Source organism: Physeter macrocephalus, chromosome 4 (assembly GCF_002837175.3).
Source record: "Physeter macrocephalus isolate SW-GA chromosome 4, ASM283717v5, whole genome shotgun sequence".
NCBI classification, from domain to species: Eukaryota; Metazoa; Chordata; class Mammalia; order Artiodactyla; family Physeteridae; genus Physeter; species Physeter macrocephalus.
The window spans coordinates 97,685,596-97,712,649 of record NC_041217.1 but is presented as its reverse complement, the minus strand read 5'-3'; the positions used below and the strand labels follow the sequence as shown (position 1 = coordinate 97,712,649).

Genomic DNA, 27,054 nt, shown 5'->3' with positions numbered 1-27,054 from the left:
TCTTCTATTGCTCTCAGGCATGAATCCCTTCTGGAGCCTGAATTATCTACTGGATTTTTGCCTCCCAAACATACTATGCATATTCCACATTCAAAAATCTGTTCTCCTTGCTGGACCTCCTGGCCCTCTTCCTTTTACTCACTCTTTTAAATCCTCCCCTACTAAACCAAAATATGGCAAGAACCCAAATATGATAGAAAAGTTATTCCAAATATGTGCAAGAAAAACAACCACACTTTGTTTTGTCAAACTTTCTTAGGCAGTGCTGTGGGGAAATGATTTGGGTAGATTACTTGTTGATTTGTAGCTTACCAAGCTGCTGGCTTTAAAGCCAGAGAGTATAACTTTAAAAAGAAGGCATATAGATATAGATTTAGTGATAAAGAGAGATAGATAGGTTAATATAGAGGTATAGATATAGATTCCAATTCTCAAAACACATGAGAGGCAATTTAAAACAAAACATAATAAACCTAAAAGCAAATGGATAGAAAATGGATAGGATGAACTAATAGATAATAAGGGCAAAGGTATACCATAAATGCTATCTGTATTCTTACTGGAGCTCAGGGAGGAAAAAAATGGAAGTAATCCAAAATAACCAACTACAATTACTTCATGTAACATGGAAATAAACTAAGAATACTACATCTGTATACGTTTTGTCTCTTATAAAATAACACTGAGAGAGTTTATGATAAAGGGTCTATTTAATCATGAAAATCATATGGTTATATCAACCTGGGTTTGTTTACCAAATACCCAAATGGATGAAGCAGGTCAACTGTATGGTGATGAGTGGTAACTAGACCTTTGGTGGTGATCACTTTGTAGTGTATAAAGATGTAGAATTATAATGTTGTATACCTGAAATTTATATAATGTTACATACCAATTTTATCTCAATTTTTTAAAAAGTATATGACATTTGAAAAAAAGTCACACTTAGGGTAAATAAATGTAGTATCACTTTACTCAATTTTTACCATCTGTAAATTATGACTGAAGACGTAAGAAATCCTAGATAAATGTTTTTATCATCTGAACCTGAGACATTCTCCATATGCACATAAAAATAAAATAATAAAATAGCACACCATTTAGTGAGCATTTACCATGTGCTAAGCTTTGTATTATACCCTTTTAAAATTCATTAGTTCATTTACTCCTCAAAATAATTTAATTAGATTGCTATAATTATTAGTATTTCCATTTTTTATTGAAGGAAACTAGAGCTAGCTGATAGAAGTGAAGAATAGTACCCAAGGTCAAGTTAGTAAATGCAGAGACATGATTTGTACCCAGGCAGTCTGTCTCTAAGTGGGAGCTAATTACATTACACTCTACTGCTTCACCCAACACATAAAATTTAACTATCCTCACCCCTTACTCTGTTTTTCTTTTCCTACTTAATTATAATTTTCATATATTCCCTAAAACTAAAACACCCTTTTCTAAGTCATTAGAATTTGATATATACCACTGTGCTCCTTAGGATTTTTTGGTTGTCTATACCTAAAATTTGCTTTAGGTAGTTTAAGCCAAAAAAAGAAGACTATATTTGGATACAAGAGTATCTCACAAAACACAAAATTGCAAAACTCTCCTGATGAAAAGCCATGAGTAACCCAGGCAGCTTTTTTATCTACATCTGCCTCAATCTTCTCTCTCTTTAGACTGGCTTTTTCTGCTTTTAATATAATTGGCAGGTGGAAAATGGCCACCCCACAACACCCAGGTTTCATTTTTTTTTTCTACTGAAACAACCTAGAATGAAATGTTATCTCTTGTCCCAGATTTCTAAGATAGAATCTGCTTTTCCTGGGTTGGGCGAGTTTTCTCAATCAGATTCAGAATCTGACCCCAGAATTGGGGTCACAGTGAGATGGTGCAAGTATAGTTTAAAGGGCCCACACCTATGCACCTGTGAATTGGGGGGCAGATACCCTCAAAAGTATACACCACAGTCATATTTATTCCAGAATTTATGATAAATATTTGCCTCTTGTAGAAAAGAATCCTATAACTAAGGAACATAAAAACTATAGGGAACTCAATCCTAAGAGGTTGTACATGAAGGCAGAGTATGCTATCCCAAAATATGCTACTTTACTCAATTTTTAAAGATTATTTTGAGCTGAAGGCAATTAAGAAAAAGTAAGTGCAGAAAGAGCTCTTTGCTCTCCACTATCTCTCTAAAAGCAGGACATAAACTTCCCTTCCTGAATGCGTTCCTCCTCCCTTCTCCTGAAGTACAACCCTTATCACTGGAGACAGAAAGTTGACAAAAAGATGCAAAAACAAACCTTACTAAAATAAGTCCTATCAGCCATTAGTTTCCCCCATATACTTACCTTCCCACAATTAACCACCCCTAGAAGTCAAATCCGTTTTCCTTTGGTCACTTCTCTACAATACTGCCCTTTGTTAAAATGGTACATAAGCCCATGAGTCCAACTGCTTCTTTGAGTCTTCACTTCTTATCTATGAAGGCCTTCATGGACATAAACTGTTAACATCAAATAAAATGTGTACACCTTTTCTTCTATTAATGTTTTTTGCCAGTTTAATTCACAGACCTCATATATTGAACATAAGAAGATAGAAGAAAAATTTTTTCTCTTTCACATAAATCATAAATATGGATAGATAGATGATAGATAGATATAGAAATATACAGATATTTGGAGCTACATCTTCAAATGTTGATGTTGAAATGTTAACCACTGATCCAATCTGCAAATCTTGAATAGATACTAATGTTTTCAGGATCAGTCCTATGCAATGTTCTGGAGAATAGGTTAGTAAAATCTAAATAGATATTAGAAATTCTGAGAGACTAAAAAAAGAAATATTCCATTCTGTCTTATTAAAGACTACTGAACCAAAGTATAACCATGCATAGGATATAACACAATTTTTGTTTTTGTTGTTATTAAAGCAACTCAAAAGAAGTAACACTAAAATACCCTGGTCTAAAGAAAACAAAAAAATGCAATGCAGTTAGGATGTTCCAATCTTGACTGAGTTATATAAAAATCCAAATAAACTTCCAAAATGGAGGACTATGACAGCAGAGTTTCACATCCCTGTTCATATTCAATTGTAAGTGTGTGACTAGAGGAGGATCTTTTTCAAGCTATTTCTCTATAGTCCCTGATACCCAGAGTGCATGCAATATTAATGTTCTAGCTTTGTGAGTATACAGCATACACCAAATCCTCACTAAAAGAAAAACTCCTCAATTCCTAATCATTTCAATAGGCTCTAATGTAATATTTCCTACATTGGAAATCACTGCACTTTATTTAAGGAAATCAGTCTGGCCGAGTGAGCTCTGTGGAGTGCAGCCTGCACAGACGTCAGTTCAAAGGATCAGATGTCAAAGTGCTCCCTCTAATGTCCTTTAATCATCACTCCGATTAGTGCTTGAATAGGACTGTGATTAAAAACGCTGCTGCCATTGTCTACCTATTCAGGCGCCTAGCATTCTACGTGGGTTGCACCGATTAGTGTTTGAATAGGGATGCGATTAGAAAGACAGCTGCCATTGTATGCCCATTCAGAAAACAGCAAAACTCACATATTTATTTGTTATGAGCACCAAATAAATGTTTTGCAAAGGTAAAATATACCATTAGGCTCTAAAGACAATTTAGCTGATTTCTTTAGTTCAGAGCACTCTTTTTTCCCATATGCAAAGTTATTTCTTATTTGCAAATACAGTAATATGCTTCATTAATATCTTTTAAAATATACATATCCTGTTTTTATAGACATAGTCTTAACACATCTGCTTTATTATATGCTACTTATTGACCTACAATACATCATATAATTCCAGTTTAGTATTTATGACTATGCAAAGAATTTCTATATAAACAAACCAAATCAGTTTGGTTTCAGATCTTTTAGATTCCCTTCTCAATATTCCTGACTAATATGTAATCTATATGAACAACTTCTCCAAAGAGAAACTTCCTTGTCAAACGGTTAGAGGAAATGTTTCACTCTAGGCCATTTTAAGGGAAGAGAAACATTTCAGGTTAGCACTTAGTTCCCCACAGAGGCTCACACAACAGAGCGTCGGCCAGGGAGAAATCCCCATGACAACGAAGAGCTATAGACTGGTGAAACTGGGCAGGACCAAGATGCCATGCTGAAGCTTTTTGGAGAGTGCAAAGTATGGTAAAAAAAATTCACAGGAAGATAATTCATTCCAACTTCATGCATATATTAGGCAGTGCTCAGAAAATCTGGTACCTCCGTTGTTTCTCTCTCTCTCTCTCTCTCTCTCACACACACACACACACACACACACACACACACAACTTGCTGCTAAGAAATTTCTGGGAAATACAGGAAATGTCTGCTCTGTTTTCCATTACCGTCCTTAATATCTTCCTGTTTATTACCCTTCCACATTCTTTCCATATTTAGTTACTCTGTTCTGTATCCACTATCATTATGGATCTACATATGTAGTAACAAAAATAGACCTGGGAGCATCAACCCATCAATGCTAAACAATGACAGTTATAGAGGATTATATATATGCCAGGAAGTGTTTTAAGTATAGTATGCAAATTGACTCATTTAAGCCTAACAACAACTATATCAGGTAGATGCTATTATTACCCTCATTTTACAGAAGAGGAAATGGAGGCAGGAAGAGATTAAGGAATTTACTCAAGGGCACATAGGTAGTAAATGGCAGAACCAATAATTGAACCCAATTAGTTTATCTCTGTAACTCACTCTTAAACCAACCTTTCTGCTGATCGGTCATCCCTTCAGGTTCCACTGTCTTCTTTCATAAAAGCCAATCTCAAAGGTAAGGCAGCTAGTTTTAAAGGGAAAGATTTCTTTCTTTTGCTAATAAAGCTAACTGAAACACACCTTACGCAGAGGAAAGTTTTTTCCAGTTCAGTTTAAACCCTGACTTGATAACTACACTCCATTCTAATTAACAATAAAGTTGGTTACAAAAAACAACCAGAACTGCCACTTAACTACTATAAAATTTCACTCCCACTTAACTATTATAAAATTTCAAACTAAAGAGGAGCAAAATAAAAGTAACAGGGCTGACGGCTGACAATTACAAACGAGTTTAATTAGTGTGTCACATGGACGTGGAGAAAGTTGTGATCAGACTGAAATAAATAATTAAAGCAAAGCTTTCTTGTAACAGCCTCAGGAAATCAAGAGTTAACACTTTTCTTCTTTTTAGTCAATTAACATTTTATTACATATTTTGCCTGGAGAATAAATCTCTGACAATACTATTCTAATTCTATGTGTGCAATAAAGTGCCAAGAAAACACATACTTTCAAAGACAGAACCTAATATATGGCAAAATTCCAAATTCTAGCAGGTAGCAGAGTGTGCTTTCTTAATGAGATGGCATGCAGTTCTCTCAATGAAAGAATCAGAGTACAGAACTTTTCAATAAATGTAATTATTAATATAATTACTATTATTGTTACTTGTACTACTCCCCTCTGATCTCTTCTGTCTTATCACTTGGTACTTCCCCCCGTATTCTACACAGCCATGCAGCACTAAAATTGTTAAAGTATCAATATCGTTAGTTCAATATCCTCCCCTTCATCTTAAGTGTCTGCAATATATAGTCTGTACTCTGGTGGGATCCTTCTTCTTCTTTCCTTCCTTCATCTACATTTTCAACTTAAATTCTGTTTTCTCAGAGAGAAAACAGAATTTTCTGTTTTCTAACGCTAAATCCTGAGACTAGGTTACATACTTCAGCTATAAGTCCCATGGATGGCAATACTCACAACACTTGGTTGTGAATGAGTTTAATGCCTGTTCGAATGACTGTAACCTGTCAGCGCAGGAAAAGCATCTGTCCCTTTCCCCACTTTTCATAGTGGTTGGCACATATTTGGCCTTCCATTAATATTTGGTAATTAATTAAACTGTACAACTCACATTTCAAGCAAATATACTATGAATATTTAGTAAAATAATTTATCTATAGTAGTGTTGAGGCAGGAGGTAGATGGGCCCCACCCAGGGTAAGCAATTGGAGTTTGTCCCCTGTGGATACTCCAAGATGAGAACAGCAGGACAATCGAGAGAGGAGGCTGGGCCCTGCCCAGATAGAAGATAAGAGACCATATATTTCTCATTCTCAAAGTCAAGGAGACCTTCCCGACCAGAAAGCTCCTTGGAGGTCAAAAGGGGAGTTATGCCAAGCTACCCATAGGTCTCTTTAGTGGAATCCATCTTGGCTGAGGATGCGTGCACACACGGGAGGATCCTGAGACATACCAAATATGGACTCTGAGCCAGGCAAATCAAAATGATTGGCCAAAGGAAACCTGGAAGAAATGCCCCATAAAAGCAATTTAAACTACCACGACGGCGCAACCCTCTCTCTGTGTCCGCCCATGTGTCTATTAACACGTACTGTACTCTTTTTTTCTCCTAATAAACACTTCACTTGTTTCACTGCTTTCCGTCTTTGTGGGAATTCTTTTCTGCAAAGCCGAAGGGCTAGGGCCTTGTCACTGACCACTGGTCTAGTGGCTAGAATTCGGTGCTCTCACTACCATGACCCAACCTTAATCTCTGGCCAGGAACAGAAACCCTGCTTCAAGCTGCTGCAGACCGAGGCCAACCAAGATCAGTGTTGTATAAATATGGAAAAATGTGATGCAATATATTAATTATCTAAGAGAGGTCAATGCTACAAAAAGTACCTTATTTCTAGCCATTGGATCAATGCCCAAAAATGTTCAAAAGATGCTCTTTGGAGTTCATAATTCATATATAGACAATGGAAACCAATCAATGATTTCATATTTTAAGTAGAGATTCAGAGTATACTTTGTATTCTTAAAAGAAATTAAGATTGCCCAAAATTCTCCTTTAGAAATTCGTAACTAGACTTTAAGACTTCTACCAAAAATGCCCTTCCCATAAGCAGTATGCTGCTATATTAAAATAAATACTGGTTATGTGTCAAAATTCATATGACTGAAGACTCCATCCCAATTTCAAAATTACATGGTTTACATATGTCTAAATGACCACGCAGCAAGAGTTGAGGCTCAGAATCCCTGTTCTTCTTAAAGTTGTATATTCTGACAACAGGATTTTAGGTAGTCACATTTCACAGTACATTTTAACTCTGTAAAATTTTCCCTCTGCTGAACTTTTAAACTTGCATTTTCTTTAAAGGATTAGTTTTTTCTAGTTAATGTCTATCCTAACACAAACATAAAGTTAATTACTAAATTTATACAGTAATAACTTCTAACCTTTGTTAGAAGTATGGAAGAGATTGTCCAATAAAGATCACTTAAAATATACTTATTTAAAAACAAACTTATTTTTCTAATCCATTACAATGTTCTCAACAAATGCAGCAGGATAACTATTCTTAATAGAAATGGTGACACCATACCAGATTAATGATTCCAAAAAATCCGATAATATATGCAGTAGCATTACTGGGAAATTAACGTAAGGACCAGGGAAGCCCACCCAGTGAGCCAGCTAGGATTTCTGGGGCCACCTGTGCCATCCAAATCCATTTGAGTCCCTGCTGCAGGTTGGCAGTGGCTACCCAAGTTTAAACACTTATGGGGACATTGCTGGGTCCCAAGGCATGCTGGTACCTCCGGCACAGTGCAAGCCTTTGGTTGGCAGCAGTTTTCAGGGTCAGTACTATGGTGATGTAAGTGAGGTATCTATGTCACAAAATTTAAGGAGACACTCACTCTCAGAGTCCTGCAAGTACTATCTCAGCTTCCCAACACAGGGTTCTAAATGTCTTTGCCTGGCCTAGCCCTTCTTTCTTAGTCTCTCTGACCCAAAGTAGGAACTTACCCTACCCTAACTTCCCACCCCAACAGACCTCATTTGATACTCTGCTGGATGAAGGATGGGAGATACTCACCGATTCTGTTAAATCCAAATTCAAAATGAGACCTTGTGGGATAGGGGATGTTTTACTGGAATTTTTGTCTCCTTCCTCCTAAAGTTTACATATGTTAGGCAGCTAAGCCACTGGTTTTCATTTCTTAAAGAGAAGAATGTAAGTGCAGAAAGCAGCGACACAAAGATTTTCTGTGAGACTTCGGATTTCAGAAGTCAAGTTTTCAAGGAAACTGAAAGAACTTGGGTGATTGACAGTGTGGATTCAGGAGGATATGTGTGATGAGTTAAAAGCAAATTTTATCCTCCACTCTTACCTTCCCATCTAAACGATATAAATATTTTAAGAATGGAAAAACAAAATGAGGATCAAAAGGAAAGGGAAGGGTCCAGGAATAATGGTCGATCCAGAGAAAGAAGCTCAGTTCCTCAGGCTGGACACAGGGGGAAGGACAAACCCTAGCCAGGTGCGTGGAAATCATGAGCTTGGAGAACCTGTCACCCACTAACTAAATGAAGCCCTAGGAAAAGGTGACTAAACCGTGAAGTTCCCCAAGCCCCTGTGTTGAGAAGAACATTAGAATGATTGTCATGTGTTCAAGAGTGACTTCAAAGTAGAAGAGAGGTGAGGGACAGGAAGGGACCTGGTGAATGGGAATGAAGGATGACTCCACATTCCCCGTGATGGTTATTAGAAGAAAGATGTCATAAAGAATCAGCAGGGCTCAGCTCACCTATCACACTTGCCACCAAATCCCCAGAAACTCATATATTAGCTCAGAGAAATAAGGGGGAGTGGGGGGACAAACAGGGAAAAGAGAATTCTGAAAGTGACAGTGACTAAACTTCTACTCTTAGAGAAGTTCAAAATAAAAATTAAGTTCAGTTATAGGAAAATAAAGGAGGTTTTATTTCCTGCATGCCTGAGTTTCTAGTCTGATATTTGTATTATGTATACAAACCATGTATTTTTCAACTATTGAAGAAGGCATTGAGTTGTAAAGAATCTTGGTTTTGGTTATTTTTTTAATTCCAGAAACTCCTTCAGGCACTGAGTCTATTTTTGGAAGAAAGCTATTGTCAGCAATCAGGAAAGCAAGCTCAAGCTTGAGAAGTTGTTTTAGACTATGGTGTAAGAAGAGGTCAAGGCAGAACAGGATTGCTTTCTTACTGTGAATCTGGTCAAAAGCTCATTTAATTTTGGAACTTAAAAATAAAAATTCATATTGTGAATTTGATATGTACCAATATTGGGACCTGCATTCTATGTCAAGTTTAACAGAGCCAAGTAGCTGGGGATCCAAGCTTCCACCTTCCCTTTCTGAATGAGATGGGTTGACTAATAACTTTATTAACTATGTGGATTTCATCTTTTAATAGTCATGTAAAATTGAGAGGGAAAAATGGACTCAGCAGATAAGGCAAGCTAGAAGGATAATTTCCAAAGTACAAAAAATAGCCACATTCGGTAATCGGGTATTAGAGGAAAAGCACACTGATCTCGCCTCCTTTGTAGGAACTCTCCCACTACACTCCTCTGGTTCTCATCTCACCCATCATAGCACTTCTTGGCTAAATTCTCATCTCTGCCTGCCCTTGCCTGGTGCTCAGTGCCAAGCTGAACCACAATGGACGGAGCCTGAGGCAAAAGGAAAGAAGTGTGCTTCCATATACACATTTTATGTATTTTTTGTATTATTTACATATTTTGTATGATTTATATTTTTGTATTATTTACCTTGATTATTGAGTCTTTTGGTGCCTCCTTTACACTTTTCACCAGAGGCCAGTGTCTAACTCCCCTCTCCCTAATCCCTGCCCAAAGTCTAACCTCCATACTCTTCCCACTCCACACACCCTTCCTGGGTAACTCTGCCCACAGGCTTTTAATTACCCACATATATTCTTATTATTCAAAACTCTTCATCTGCATTCCTGACCCTGTTACTGAGCTTCAACCTTTAAACTAAACAGGATGACCCACAGGTACAAGAAACTCAAAAGATCCCAAACTGAATTCACGATGTCTCTCAATTTATCCTATGAACAATTAAGTATACACATAAAGTCAACTCCCAAGTCATATTTATTTTACCTCCTGTTATGGACTAAATGTTTGTGTCCTGTCAAAGTTCACATGCTGAAATCCTAACTCATCGTGATGGTATTAGGAGGTGGGGCCTTTTCCAGGCTTTTAGGTTATGAGGGTAGAGCCCTCATGAATGGGATTAGTGCTTATAAAAGAGGCTCCAAGAGAGCTCTCTCATCCCTTCTGCCACGTGAGGGTACAGCAAAAAGCCATCTATGAATGAGGAAGCAGGCCCTCACCAGATACTAAATCTTCCGGTGCCTCGATCTTGGACTTCCCAGCCTCCAAAAGTATAAGAAATAAATGTTTGTTGTTTAAGCCACCCAGTCTGTGATATTTTTGTTATAGCAGCCCAAACAGACTAAGACACCTCCTAAATATATTCAAGCTTATCCTCTCTCCTACATGCCCCCCACCCCTGGTCTTCATGATTTGTCTTCCAGCCTTGCACATCGGTCCCAGAGACCTGGCCTCCCATCTTTCTCGTTGAACCCATCTCCTACACTGAAAGTTAGACTGATTCATCTTAAGGCAAATCTGACCAACTCATACTGATGATTAAAATTCCTTCAGGGTTCGTCCTTTGAAAGGGGACTATATGTTGATATTTCTGTCTTCTTCTAAAGAATGTGAGACGTTCTTGGCAGGGCCTATATCATGTTCATTTTTATTCCAGAGTGCTAAGCGGCACAATGCCTGGCCCATTGTAAACAGGCAATAAATGTAGAAACAAAGTAGTGGCTAAGATTGTGAAGCTCACCCAGGGAAAAAAAAAAAAAGATTACCCAAACCTATTACTTTAGTCACTTCCTAGAAGAAAAAAGTTCAGTGATTTATTTTTATTTACTTATTTTAAATAGTCTACTTAAAGAGCTCTGGTACCAGACTGCATGGATTCAGCCTCTAGTTCTACCATTTAGTTGTGGACCCTTAGACAGGTTTCTTAAGCTTCCCTCATCTGTGAATGCAGATAAAATATAATACCTACCTCACAAGGTGGTTCTGAGGCTAAAAAGAGTTACTTCATAGCAAGCACTTTGAAATATAACTGCAGTCAGCAAATTCTTAATATACATTATGGTTTATTTGTATTTGTATTATTTTACTTTGAGCACCTACTACGTGCCATGTGTTTAAAACAAATTAGCTAAAATTCTCAAAACATGTCAAATAATTGGCTGTATTTAATTGCCTTTCCTTTTTATTTTCACCCAGGATAAGTTTTCTGATTTGTAACGATTTCTGCTCTTTAAAAATTGCTAACGGAAAATGAGCACAAAATATTTATGTAATTAAGACAGTTCAACATTTTCAAAAATGGCAAAAATAAACAGTAGTTATGGAACACCTGCTTAAAAGATACTGGAAATAACTGTTTCGTGCTTCATTAACCAGTAAAAACACATTTGCCAGTTTAAATTCCCTACTGAATTCAGAATTTCTAATTATTACTAGAATGGTATTAACTTGGCAAGGAAAGAAATTCCTGGGTAAAAAATTTCAGAATTGCCATTCTTAGGGTACTTCTACAGGCCAAAACAGATGCCTATTTTCTAAAAAGCCTATAAATATTTGTTTATTAAAACTAAATGTGATTTAATTTAATAGACAATTTTAGACTACTTATTTTGCATATTTTATTCACCTTTGAGTGGCATTCAATACAGTGCCTAACATACTGTTGCTTCAAGGACCAAAGTGGAAAGAGAGAGAGACAGAGAGGACTCTACCCGAATAAACCCAAACCACAGCCCCAATGCAGATATGCTAAGAATGATAAGGCAGTAATTATCTGAGTCAAACCGAAACAGAGAATTGTAAAGCCAAAGCAAAATCATTAGAAAATAAAACAAAATAAACACAAATAAATAAAGCCTTTCTATTTGGTAGTTGGGGAGTTGGTTCAAAATGAGCTCTTTGGCTGCCTTCAGAAATGGTGTAAGATTACTGGTCACAAATGTGACCACCACTACAATCTACATTTTCCTTAACTTTAACGTATCTCTTTTCTAATCATCTTATTCGTGTTTTTTAAGGAGGCCAGGTAATACACTGGAAAGGACACACTAGATTCAGATAACCAGAATTCTAGACATGGCTCCAACACTAAGTAATTTCAATGAGTTTAAGTAAATAATTTAACATTTTCAGCATAGTCAGTAAAATGAGGAAACAGATCAGTATAATGAGGAAACAAATCTGGGTTGTCCATTCACATCATGGTAAAAATCAAATGCAATACACAAAGGTACTCTGGAAACTGTATAGCACTATACAAGAAAATATGTGATCCTTATATCTAGTATGTAAGGACTATGTAAAAGAGGGGTCATATTCATTCAACAGATCTTTAGTGAGCACCAAGGGTTCATGAAGCTGGGGACATAGCTTAAGAAACAAAACATGATGAACAAAACAGAAATCCCTGCCCTCCTGGATTTTACATACTAGTGGAAAAAAAATGACAATAAACAAATCAGTGAGCAAAAAAAAAGAGTATATCAGTGATGAGTGCTATAAAAAAAGTTAATCAAGTAAGTCTAAAGAGAGCTTGGTAGGGTGGCAGGTTAGAGTTTTAAATAGGGTGGCTGGAGAAACCTTGCTGAGGTGACAACTGTACAAGGGAAATTATGCAAACTCCAAGTAAGCTGGAAAACCACTGAAAGATTCTGAGCACTGGAATATTAAAAGGATTTCTCAGATGAATTTTTATGAAGAGACTCTACCAGGAAAGGGCATAAGCATGGAAACCATTACAAAGCAACCGAAAAAATCGAGATGAAAGATAATGGTGATGGCTTAGAAAGGTTGGTAGTGGTAGAAGTGGTGACAAATAATCAGATTCTAGATATATTTGAAGCCAAAAGGATCTTCTACTTAGGTATGGAAGGTGAGAGAAATAACAAAATCGAGGACTCAGTATTTTGCTCTCAGAGAAAGGGTGGATGGACATGACTCCAGGAATAATACATTTTGGAGGTAAGATCATAATTTGGATTTTCAGTATGTGTACACTGAAATGGCGATTAGACATTCAAGTGGAGGTATTCATTAGGTACTTGGTTATAGAGGACTAGAATTTAAGAAAGTGGTCCAGGCAAGAGATATAAATGCAGCAGTCATCTGTCTATATATGGTATTTAAAATGAGGAGACAAAATGTGATCACCAACTTGGTGAGTCTCTAAAGAGAGAAAGAAAGATCTGAGCCCTGGGCACTCTGATATTTAAGGGTGAGAAGATGAGGAATAACGAACAAATACGCCAAGTGAGAAGGAGATACCAATAAGGAAAGAAGAACACCAGGGAGTCTGATGTCCTGGTAGTCAAGTGAAAAAAATATTTCAGGAAGAAGAGAGTGACTGCCTATGTCAAGTACTGCTGATACAGGCCAAGATTTGGCTCTTAATTTAGCAATTTAAAGTTCATTTTCCCTAAAAGCAAAATTTGAGACAGGGATTTGGGTTCACGTGATTATGGAGTGAGTGCTCTTCAGGAAATACCAATACAGGAGGGGTGAAGCAGGGTAGGGAAAAAAAAAAAATGCTGAGCAAGCATTTGTCAGTGATAGTGTCTAGTTTTAATCAAAGCTACAGGGCAAGGATCTGGAGCACAACTGCCCATAAGAGCTGTCCTTACCTTGAGGCAAGCGGGCTGGCTTCTTCTAAGATACTGTCTTTCTTTTTAGTTCTCAGAAGGTTAATTATGATACATCTTGCTATGGATTCCTTTGTGTTTCACAGAGGCTTTTGAATCTGTAGATTTATGTCTCTTGTTAAATTTGGAAAGTTTTTAGCTATTATTTCCTTTTGGGGTATTTTTCAGCCTCACCCCATTTCTTCTCTTCTTGATAGGGGTAGAAGTTCAGTGGTCTCACCACTGACACCACAGAGGGTCACTGGGGATGTGGGCTGCCTTGGTTACCAGCTAGCTAGTGGGTATGAAAGTCCTGACTCCCTACTCTTTCACCCAGCAGAAGGATTGGAGCATCTCATCCTCTCATCACAAGATGGAAGTCTAGGCTCCCACTCGGCCTTTATGAATGCATCAGGATGAGGTCACAATTTTTTTTGTTGTGTTTGGCTAGATTAAAGCAGTTACTGTTGAAAAGTCTTCTGTTGCTAGACTGTTCCTTTCCTGGTATTTTGGCTAGAGAGAGGAGACTTTGTTGAGATCTGTGTACATGTGTGTATGTGTATGTGTGTGTGTGTGTGCATGTACATGTGTGTGTGTATCAGTTAGCATTTCTGGTTTTCCAATTTCTTCAGCTCCAAGGCAGAAAAAAGAAAAGCCAGGGAACTCATCACTGTGTCATGTTTCAGGTCCATATCCCTAGCTGGCTGGCCTTCTCTTCACCTTTCAGAATCTTCTTATGTTTGTTTTACCTATAAGGCTTTTTAGTTTAGATGAGTGATTAGAAAACTCAAGTATGAAAACTTATCAATTAAAAAATAAATCATATCTTGTGGTGATACTTTTATTCAATTCTTCATGCACAAAGAGAACAATCATGAAAAGGAAAAAAAATGCATTCTTTAATGACACTGAGGATAACTTTCAACTCTAGCTCCATATTTCCCCTTAGGAATGTTATTTCACTGTTCTTTATTAATCCAGTGTATCACATAGAGTTTTCAAAATGGTTTACATCCAGAGCAATATATCTGCTGTTATAAATTGAGATTATTTTAACATATATTTAAAGCTTTTATTTTTCCTCTAACACTTGCTCATTATAGAAAATTTGAAATATACAAAAGTGCTAAGAAAACAAATATAATTACTATTAACATTTCATTTTTTTCTTTTTTTCCTTGTGAATATGTATATAAGTGTGGTTGTGTAAAAGTGCATACAATCATTCTTAAATACAGTGCTGTTTCGTGCCTTGTTCATATAACATAGTTTGTTAAGTATTTTTTCAGATTATTAATTATTTCAAAAGTAATTTTAATGGTTGCACAATTTACCACCGAATAGATCTGCCCTAATTTACTTAACCATAACCCAATGGTTGGAATTCAGTAGGTTTTTTCCCCCACATTTTTCTCTACAAATAATCTTGGGATGATCTTCTTTCTATTTAATTATTTACCTACATTCCTAATTCTTTCCTTAGGATAGTTTACTAGGAGATGAATTACTGGGTGTAAGTGTTTAATAATTTAAAGGTATTATTATGTACTGAACTGTATGTATATCCCCTCAAATTAATTTATTGAAGTCCTAACCCCCAGTAACTCAGAATGTAACTGTATTTGGAGACATCTGGAGACAGCCTTTAAAAAGGTAATTAAAATGAGGTCATCAGAGTGGATCTTATCTGAGATATTGGTGTCATTGTAAGAGGAAATCTGGACAAGTACAGAGTGAAGACCATGTGAAGACACAGAGAAAAGACAGCCAGCTGCTATCTAGAGAGAGGCCTCAGAATAAATCGCCCCTGCTGACACCTTGATCTCAGATTCCTAGCCTCCAGAGCACTGAGAAAATAAACTGTTCTTTAGGCCACCCAGTCTGTGGTACTTCGTTATGGCAGCCCTAGCAAACTAACACAGGTATTAACAAATATTGTCAAAGATATTGCCAAAGATACTGTCAAATTGCTTTTCTAGGAATTTGTGCCAATATATATTTAATGGAGAAAAACACTTCTCACTGTATCTTTGCCAATTACAAAAAATATGATAATATTGGACTGGCCTAAAAGTTTGTCCGAGTCTTCTGTTAACACCTTATGGAAAAAACCCCAATGAACTTTTTGGCCAACCCAATATACACCACTCAGTTTACAGGTTAACATTATGGAATGAAAATGCTAATTTTTATAAAATAACAACAATAATAATAATAGAGAAAGCCTCTCTTTCTAAATAAACAGCTTAATAATCTGTAAAGGGGACCTTAGAGAATTTATCTAATTTAATCTAATTTATCTGGATCACATTTAAAATGAGAGTTAGACTTGATAATCTTTAAAGGCATTCTAAGTTTGAAAATTACGTGATTCTTTTTTCAGTGTCCTTCAATTGTTCACATCATTATACAGGAACATGACTGATAGTTGATCTATTCCTTGATCTAATTTGGACCACATCAGTGTCCTTCCAGAGACCTCTACTAGAAATGTCATCGTAGAATGCAAAGCTCACAAAGTCAGAGCAAGGAAAACTGAATTTCAAATCCAGATCTGCTAGTAAGTGGCTGTGTTATCATCTCAAGTCATGTTGTTTCTCTGTATTTCTATTTCTCTTTTTTTACTCAAAAAACTTTGCTGGTTGGTCAGTGACAGAAAGATTAAAAATCAGATAAAAACAAATGCACATAAGTACATACCCTCAATTCCTGTCCTCGAAGAATTTATATGTAGGAAAGAAGTGCATAAAAATAAATTAAAATCATTGTATTAAACAGAACATATACACAAGGTACCAAAAGAGCTAATGTTAAATAAGCTAATACTATTAATTAGCTCACTAGTTACTTTGAGAAAATTAATTTTGGAGAAATTAATTTTGGGAAATCAGGTAAAACGGAAATTGCTTTCCCAAACTTAAAGATGTATACCCTCTAAGACAGAATTTTAAAATTGCCTTCAAGGTTGTACTTAATCCTCATTTATGGCCTAACAATCCCAGCCCAGTAATCATTTCATGGGCCCAATTAAATAACATTCTAGCAATCAGTAATCTCAGATTTTTGCACCTATACCTCACCTGGAACTATGAGATGTTCATATTGAATACCTAATGTTCAAATGTTCCCCCAAAGCATATTTTACAACAGTTTGTATATATTAGTATACCCTTGCTCAACTGAATTATATTTATAACTTTGAAACTCTTCTGTATCATTGTGTCATTACAAAATGATTTTAAGAGGTTTTTACAGATTTTTAAGAAAATAAATTTTGGCACCAAACTAAATTTATATGATTTTAAACTATTTCAATAGATTTTTTTTTTTTTTTTTTTTTTTTTTTTTTGTGGTATGCAGGCCTCTCACTGTTGTGGGCTCTCCTGTTGCGGAGCACAGGCTCCGGACGCGCAGGCTCAACGGCCATGGCTCATGGGCCCAGCCGCTCCGCGGCATGTGGGATCCTCCCGGACCGGGGCACGAACCCGTGTCCCCTGCATAGGCAGGCGGACTCTCAACCACTGCGCCACCAGGGAAGCCCTCAATAGATTTTTTAAGCATCAAAATTAAACACACTTTTCAGATTATTCAAATATAAAATATTTAAAATAAGAAAAAAATCACAGCTGTACTTTACACATATTTAATTATGTTTCTAACTACATATAAAATCTGGTCTTACACTGTATAGAATGACATAATTTTCAGCATGAACTCATGTATCAGTGGTACTTACAAAGCAGTTCTTATCAGGATTTCTCTTCCAATGTTTCTTGGCTAATTTCTTGGCCAAAGTGGAATGCAGAGTTGCATGAGATTGTGTTCGAGGATTTAAAGCCAGGATACTCTGAAGACAGTATAAACAAAGTATAAGCATGTGTAAATATGTTGGCATTTTAAAAAATCAAATTTTATTTTAAGATTCCCCACACATACCCCAAAGACATATATTAAAAATGCTGTTTTTCCCTTCTACTATTGTAATTCCACAACAAACTTACCTAAAGTAATCATTTACTAGGTGATATCCCAGCTGACTTTATAAAAATATTTATTAATGATAATATGGAGTTCAAAAACATGTGAAATATAACAAATAACTCTTTAAGATAAATTTTATAATTAGTATTCTTACATGAGAATGAAAAGAGAGGCACTTCATTCCAGATTTGATTTAAAGTAGTAATAATACTCTCTACTTTAAGTTTTTACAGTTTTACCAATTGCTTTCAAATGTATTATTTAATTTAACTTACAAACAGCTACTATTATTCCAAAATCTTGGATGATCAAATAAATTCAGGGTGGTTAAGTAACCTGTTCAAGATCTCACAATTAATATGTGGAAGGGAATGAATCAGAACTCAGTTCTTCTGAGTGTTGGGCTTACATTTGAATTCATCCAAAGATGAAATCTACATATTTTACTGTGACTTTGTGAGGTATAAAGTAGAAGAGAAAACCTTTCTAACCACACATGTAAAGCAGCACCTGAGTAACTGAATAAAGAATTAATTCCAAAGCCCTGTCTTAAGCAATGCTTTAAAACATAACCACTAGGGGTCTTCCAGAACAATCACATGAGGACCTCTGCAGATCAACTCCCCAGCAGAATAATATAACTGATAAAAATTAGTAAAACTAAGAATCCTTTGAAATCTCCAGAAATTGTCGTAAAGCCAAAGAGCAAATGAAGAAACATTTATTCAGGAAAAATCTACTAAAACTTGGTAAGAATGGCGAGGGTCTGTGGTATTTGAAGTGCAGTCTGCCCCCAGCCTCCACGTTCCCAGTTCAGCCTGACAGAAATTCTACCTCAGGTGAGTACAGCCAAGAACACAGAGCTCCCTCCGCCCCCAGCCTCTAGCTGAGGCTGTGGTGTCTCCCAGAGAGAGGCAGGACATTAACATTTCTCATCCCCTCTCCCTACTCTACCAGCTATGCAGCAACTAAATGCCAGAAAGTGCAGCTAAGAAGTCAGGAGCTCCTTTGCTTCACCCAGCCCCCACTCATAGAGCAGAGGCTCTACTTCAGGAGCAAACATACCAGTAACAATGGGGTTCTGATCACCATCATCTCAACTCACTCATGGTTTAGAGTTAGCAAACCATGAGAAGCAAACTGAGATCAGAGGTTACTGCCTATACCAGGGCCCTGCTCATAAAAGCAGGAGTGTCACTCTGTGAGAAGCAGGCCACTGTAACCACCCCCCCTAGATCTGGAGCTGTGGCTCAGAGATTTTTCCCAGAGAGAGGTAGGCCATAAGAACAGACGGCGCTCCCCAGAAGAACTGACTTTATTTGAATTAATACATAGGAAGTTCAAGCCTAAGGGTAGTCTCAAAAACAATAAAGATTTTGATGCCAAACAATTAAGACAAAACTGGTAGCTTCAAGAGAGCAATAAAGTAAAGCATAAGGCAGACAGTTTACCAGAAAGAAATAGCTAACAGCTCCTGTACAGCCACAAGAAGCTGCAAAGACTCACCTGAAAACTACCCCTGCAAAGGGGCCCAAATTTAACTGAATCACACTGTGGAGCAATTTATATGCCAGGGCATTGTCAAAAACAGCAGAGCAATCAACTAGCAATCAATAGAGACTAAGAGCTGGCTGGGATACCAACAGAGGTGGATAGTTTAACAAAGAAATCCAAAGAGAAGACACAGAGAGTCCCACTAAAACCCGTCATCCCAGAGTTACTGGACACACACCCACGACTTCACCCTACATGAGTGCTATTGGAGGTTCACACCTTGGGGGAAATAGACTTCCCTAAAGTAGTCCATCAAATCACTAAACAAATATGCAAACAACAACAAGCCCCCATCACTGGGGTGGGGGAGAAGGAAATTAGTATCCCGAATTGCTATATTATCTGAAATGTTCAGCTTTTAATAAAAAAAAAAAATTACAAGACGTTCAAAGAAGCAGGATTATGTGATCCATGCAAGAAAAAAAGCAGATTAACAGAAACTGCCTTTCAGAGGTTCCAGGTATAAGATTTAATAAAAACTTCAAAGCAACCATTATAAGGAAGGTATAGTAACAATATCTCATCAGAGAATATTCATACAGAGATAGAAATTATTTTAAAAATTCTGGAGATAATAAACTACAATAACTGAAATGAAAAATTTGCTAGAGGGGCTCAATAGTATATTTTAACTTGCAGAAGAAAGAATCAGCAAATTTTAAAAGAACTCAAGAGAGATTATGCAATCCAACAAACAAAGAGAAAAAATAATTTTTAAAAAAATTAACAGAGCCTTAAAGATGTGTGGTACACCATTAAGTACCCCAAAATATTGTAGCAGGATATCAGAAGGAGAGGAAAGAAAGGAGAAAAAAATATGAGAACAATGACTAAATTTTTGATTTTAAAAAAAGACAGAAAAAAACATTAAAGTATATATCCAATAAGCTCAAGAAATTTGAAGTAGGATAAACGCAAAAAGATCCACACATCGGCACATTGGTAAAAAATGCTAAAAGTCAACACCAAAGAGAAAATCTTGAAAGCAGCAAGAGAAAAATACTCATATGTACAAGGGAACTCCAATAAGTTTAACGGTTGACTTCTCATCAGGAACAATAAATGTCTGAAAGTAGTAAGATAACATTTACAAGGTACTAAAAGAAAAAAATTGTCAACCAAGAATCCTATACTGAAGGCAGAAGAACAAAAAGGAAATAGATTTGAAGTATACTGTAAACCAACTAGACCTATAGATATCTATAACCACACTCCACCCAACAACAGAATATACATTCTTCTCAAGTGTACAGAAAACATTCTCTATGACAGACCAGATGCTAGTCCATAAAACAAGCCTTAATAAATTTTAAAGGATTAAAATCATACGAAGTAGTTCTCCAACCACAATGGAATGGAAACAGATATCAATAACAGAAAGAAATCTGGAAAATTCACAAACAGCTTACATGCACATAGTAAACATTGTGCTGAGAAGGGTCAGTTACAAAATACCACATATTGTATGATTCTATTTATACACAATGTCCAAAATAGGCAAAGCTATAGAGACAGAAAGTAGACTGTGGGTGCCAGGGGCTGGGGGATTAGGGGCAAATGCAACATTACTGCTAAAGGGTATATGGTTTCTTTGGGGATGATGAAAATTGATAGCAGCACAGCTATGAATACACTAAAACCTTTGAATTCTACACTTTATACAGGTAAATTGTACAGTATGTGAATTACATCTCAATAAGGCTGTTACCAAATAATAATAATAATAATAAACACATATTCTACATTCAGTGGATTTCACTGTGTACTGCATTCATTCTAATAAACATCATTGGGACTTATTTTATTATCCCAGTATAAATGAAGATTACTTTTAGTAATTGCTATATATGATATACATGATATTTCTTCAATCTATCAATTTAGACGTCTGTGTTCTGGACAACAAACAAACAATAGAGCTATAAGTTTTAAACAGTGTATTCCTTACGATGAAATAATGCCAAAACAACCTAATAATACGAGCCAACATTAGAAAACATAAGTGGGCTCCCCTGGCGGCGCAGTGGTTAAGAATCCACCTGCCAATGCAGGGGACACGGGTTTGAGCCCTGGTCTGGGAAGATCCCACATGCCATGCAGCAACTACGCCCGTGCCCCACTACTACCGAGTCTGCGCTCTAGAGCCCACGAGCCACCACTATTGAGCCCGCGTGCCACAACTACTGAAGCCCGTGCACCTAGAGCCCGTGCTCTGCAACAAGAGAAGCCACCACAATGGGAAGCCCACTCACCGCAACTAGAGAAAGCCCACTAGCAGCAACGAAGACCCAATACAGCCAAAAATAAATAAATTTATTTTAAAAAAAGAAAATATAAGTAATCTCATTTTTATACAAAAAAAGTTGAAAACACTTTCTATTATAAAATAGATGCAGTTTTGTTTTAGTTATTCAACCTGAACCATTACTAATCTCACACATTAATTCAAACTGATAAATAAAAAGATGACATTTTTTAAAGGCAGTTATTGTGGCCAACATTTAAAGGAAAAAAAACTGGGTAATATGCAAGAATCATGGCTGTATTTCATTTAGTTTTTACTTCCACAATCCATATTGTGATAAATGATTATGTTTATCTATGTCGGCACAGTAATGTAACTTTGAGAATAAATACTCTGAATGCAATTTATTGGCTGCTTATCACAGTAACTTTTCTTTTACACAGCATAAGTAGAAAGTATAACACAACATGAAATATTGGGTTAACCTTTTGCAAAAAGGCAGTGAGTTGAATTCAATGCATCTTGGCTAAAAATAAATTGGATTGTGGAGAATGGTTACCAAGGATTTGACTTAATAATATCCCAAATGAAAAGTGATATAAAATAAAAATACAAGACATGAGTGGTTGAGAGCTGTTAAAAACAATTTTCCAAAGCAAGACTTTTTAAAACTAAAAGTCAATATCATCAATAACTAAGCAGCTGTAAGAATAATACAGGAGAGTTCTAAATTGTGTTCTTCCTAAGAAATGACCAAAGCCAGGTCCTAAAAGGGTCACAGGGTCCCCTCTCTGGATAAATTGAGCACTATAAGAGGCCCATTAACCCTTTCAGATATAAGGCATACTGCTTATAAAGGGAGATTTTCTCCCATGAAAAGAATTTGGCCTTTGGCTTTCCCATTTTCAGTAACACAATAAAAATGTACTGGTGATTCTAAAGACAAAAAACAGAATTTGAGAAAATTTCATTGTACTAATTTTATTTAGGTTAAAAAACGACAGAATATGATCCAGAGACAGATTTACACATGAGATCAAATCAGAGGCATGTGTTGTCACTGTGCTGTCTGTCAATGCTATTCTGGGAAGCAGCTGGAATGCCACAACACACAAACTAGAATTCTGCATCTGAGGAGCATCCTTCTGTACTGCCATAGAGAACACAAAGAGGAGCCCATATTGACTACAATAACAGGCCCTCACTTCACAAATAAAAGCATTAAGTCTTAGTCCAAAAATCCTGGAACTGAGTACTGAGAGCTTGAATTCCAATTGCAGAAAACCACTTGGCCAACATATTCTCTTTCTAAACACATAGCTTTGTTTTATATCACAATATCGATTATTCAAACATAATGCACCATTAAGCTCCCTTCATCCTTTGCATTTTAAATTATAAGCAAATGTTTCCTCTTCAGTACTGGTCATTGCTTACTGACCCATTAACATAATACACATACACTAACATTTTTGATTTACAGGCTGAACTTAATGAATTAGATTTTGTCTTATTTAAATTATGCTTAAATTTTGTCTCTGATAACTTATCCTGAGTTCTCTATAACGGTCTCCTACTTTCCATTGCATCAGGTAAAAAATAAATAAAATTTAAAACATGCTTTTCTCATTTTTTCATAGTTCGGTATAACTATCTTGATTTCAACAAAACATTGTACTGTGCTGCCATTCTTTTCCTCTATAAATATTCTCAGCTAACAGAAAAACAGAAACAACTATTGCTTAATGCTTTTGCTAAGTATCTCTTGCTTCATCCAGGTAACAATCTAACAAATGTTCATCAGTGGAGAACTGAACTTTTCAGTATTCATTTGCTTAACAGTCTCTTGCTTACAGGCCCCAATCTCAGCCAATTACCCTACCCTTTCCTATGTCTATCACTAGTCATAGTATAAAGCAAGTTGAAGTAACTTAGGAATTTACAAAGGTGTCTTTGGTTCCTGCATAAGCTCAGAACTCCAGCTGGGTTGGGAGCTGAAGAGGAGAGAATGCAGCCTCCATTTTGCACCTTGCACCCACACTTGAGATATAAATAACCTTGAAGTCTGAAAACCTTGGAAATCCATGGTAATCAGTCCTGGTCAAGAAATCTAATTATTCTTAATGCACTTTCATTCTTTGTCCAGGCTCAGATTTCTTTTCCTTTAGGTTGGACTACCTTTCCAAATAACTTATCTTCCATATTTTTCATTTTACTAGCTCTATTCAAAGAACATTTTTTTCCTTTATGCACAATGACTAACTCACTACAGTTAATACATAATTGATGAAGGATGGAGTCTCTATCAGTCCTAAATTTTACAACTTTCATTGTATTAAATACTAAGCAATATGCATAGTGTTTCAGATTAAATTTGGGCTTAGATTTTAGCTCTACTATTTTTGCTGGTTATTTAAACTCTCAGTCCCTCTACTTCTTCAACTATAAAATGGTCATTAGTAATAGTACCTACCCCATAGGGTTGTTCTGAGGATTAAATAAAATGACATATAAACTTAGAATGGTGCATGCAGAAAGTGCTTAATACATGTTATCAATTAGTACATGATGGGACTAGATTTTAGACTCCACTCAACCCATTTATATTTATATTCTTATACTGTTAAATTTTGAATACATATGTATACATGAATCATACAGGAATATAGAAACAGATGAAGGCAACAGGTGAAAAGATAACTATAAATGAGACCGTAAGTAGAGATATAGCCCAGGTGAAACCAAATCATTGGTCTCTAAACTTATCTTTGCCCTAAGCCTGCAATTTCAAAGGCACATTGCCTGAAAATGCAATATGCTCTTCACAAATTAGAATGCAAGGGTCATGAAATTCAATTACAGATTTTTTAAATCCAGTACACGTACATAGCAATGTAGATATTTTATAATACATACAACTCTATATAACTCATGGACCTTTGGTTGCAACATGTTTAGGTGAACTCACATTACATTTCCTTCCCAAGAAAGACAGGGCAAGTCAAAAGTGATGAATTTATAAAACATCAATAAACTCATCAACTGGAAGTGAATGAACCCCTTCAGAATGCTACTCATTCTGGGAATTCCATGCCTGGGAAATTTGATCTATTTCTACTGAACCAATAGTTAACACAAATAAAATAGTTTATGTATCTTAAAACACTGCATTCATCATGTCACTCTCCTATTCAACAAGCAAAGGTCTGCCACGTGAAGCTGCTGTCTGCCTTTGCAGGGTCCAGTATGCACTCTCCTTCACTTACAGAATACACACCACACATTAGGCACCTAAGTGCTTCCTAATTGAAAAACGTCTTTTTATGTCTTTCAGAAAAGATTAAGAATTCAAACACAGGATCCATAACTTATACATCTGATATTAATTTCATAATTCTTAATACAGAACAGAGAATGCCAAAGGTGGTGACTGATTCTGACTTAGACACTGTATTAGTCAGCTTGGGCTGCTATAAAAGAATCTCATAGACATTTCTTTCTCACAGTTCCGAGAAGGCCCTGTCTCTAAATACTATCATATTGAGAGTTAGGCCTTCAACACATAAAATTTAAGGGGGACACAAACATTCAGTCCATAATAGCCATGGAAAGGATTCTACTACCTGTGGAACTATGCAAATGTTGTTAATCCTGGGCATTAACTTAAAAGATATTTTTCTCTTAAAATTGCAGTGGTACTACATTGAGTCTACACTTTTATTTTAACAAGAAGAAACTTCAGAATAAACAAAAGAGATATTACATGGTATTGCTTAAATTTTAATAAATAAAAACAATATTGACAAAGAAATTAATATTAGCCATTAATTATGTATCTTCCTTTATTCCTTTAACCATTTGAATAGCATATATACCTAGTTATGTACTGTTTATATATTTTCATTACAGGAATTGAAAACAAAGTGTCACATGCAAACCCTTATAAAGTGGTATCAAAAACATAAAAAAGATGAGAACCTGTACTATACCCATTTTATTTAAAAATTCACTACTTTATAAACTATTTTATATTTAATATATTATTGCAAAGTATCTCTGCATTATATATTTAAATAAAAACCAATATTTGGAAAAGGCATAACTATAAAAATTCATGCTAAAATAGTATCTTACATTTGCAAGAGTTGCATATATATATATGAATGTATACACAGAAACTCAAAATTATGCATGAAGAGAATTAAAGAGAATTATTACATTACCAAAAAATATTCACCAGTTCACTGATAATTAAGAAAATTCATATTCTAGAATTTATACTTTTTTATAGTCAAGAAAAATTAGTAACTTTATCTCAAAACTTGCTTTACAGAAATTTTTTGGCCTCAAAAATCAGCCTTTGAGAGTCTTTTTAAGTAATATGAAAACTATTACAATTTACCTTTAATCTATTAACTTTTGTGTATAAGATACATTGTTTCTCAAAAGAGCTGTGTTTACAAGACTAAGGGTCATTTTAGTTCAAGAGAGGCTAAGTGTACGCCAGCATGCTAAAAATAAAGCAATACTGGAGAGCAAACGGAAAAGCTAGAAAACAAGATTTAAGGGGAAAGAAGAGAGTACGACCTTGGCTGAGTTTAGATTTTTTTTTTAATTAACTAAATTGAGCAAGTAGCATGATTTTCAGGTTCACAAAATCGTAATAAATCAAGGATTGACTAGTTGCCCTTCATTTATATGGTTAACAGCTAAAAGGAAACATATATGGGCTAGCAAGTGATTTATATCAGAAATAAAAACTAAAATTATTTTTAAGTGATCTATTAATTTCTTGATTTTATTAACATGAAGAATTATCATAAGATACATTTTCTTTTTGCCACGAGGAAGAGATCCACACCTGTGTAAAGACTAACCTACTTTCTTCCTTTTTTCCGCCCCACCATCCCCTAGTCTATTCCCAGAGCTGCGCTTGCTTAACAAAAACTAAGGCAAAACCTTTCAACCAGCCCCAGCGAGAAAGCTCCAAGACAGTCAACCGCCCTGAACCGGTTCCAGCCCAACCACAAGGGCAGCGCCTGCGCAGACGAGACCCAAAGTGTCCATGAGTTGCCTTTGCCTCATTACCATGCTAAGATCTCCGTCCAAAGAGGGGGCTTGCACTTTGCAAGACACAGTTTGTGCTGCGTGCAAAGGAGCCCAAAAGACTACTCATGGTCTGGTTGTTTCTGGAAATTGCCGCCCCTTTCCCAAATTCTGATGGCGTACTCACCTGTTACCCCTTAAAAGTTTCTCGCCTCCCTCCCTGAGGGGAGAAGGGTTCAGTAGAACTCGGAGCTTTCCCTTCCTCATTCATTAATCAATAAATAAAGTTTCCTGTTCTGCTTTGCAGAACCTGCTCCCCTTCAATTGGTGCAAGCAGCACCAGGCAAGGAAAGGACCCAACTGGGATCCACCCGATCCAGGAGGGGGTCAGTAAGAATTTGAGAAGGATAAGTGTGAAGCAAGGATGAGTTTGGGAGTGGTGAGTTTGGGAGTTCAACGATTTAAAATCAAGAAAATGCAACTTTTGAAAACTTTTTTTTTTATTATGCTGTAAGCTTCAGTTTACTTCTCAACTCTCCATGACTTTTTTCTTTTTCTTTTTTTTTTTTTTTTGTGGTACGCGGGCCTCTCACTG

At 36.2% G+C, this 27,054-nt stretch overlaps 1 protein-coding gene across 1 annotated transcript in view; it reads right to left on the bottom strand.

Annotated features, from left to right (window-relative positions):
* The window catches only part of DPYD (dihydropyrimidine dehydrogenase), an 840,387-nt gene that overhangs the window by 782,873 nt on the left and 30,460 nt on the right, over positions 1–27,054 (bottom strand). Inside the window, exon 2 of the mRNA XM_024119602.3 lies at positions 17,370–17,480. Within this exon, the coding sequence (XP_023975370.1) occupies positions 17,370–17,480 (111 nt within the window). The remainder of the gene's footprint in view (positions 1–17,369; positions 17,481–27,054) is intronic.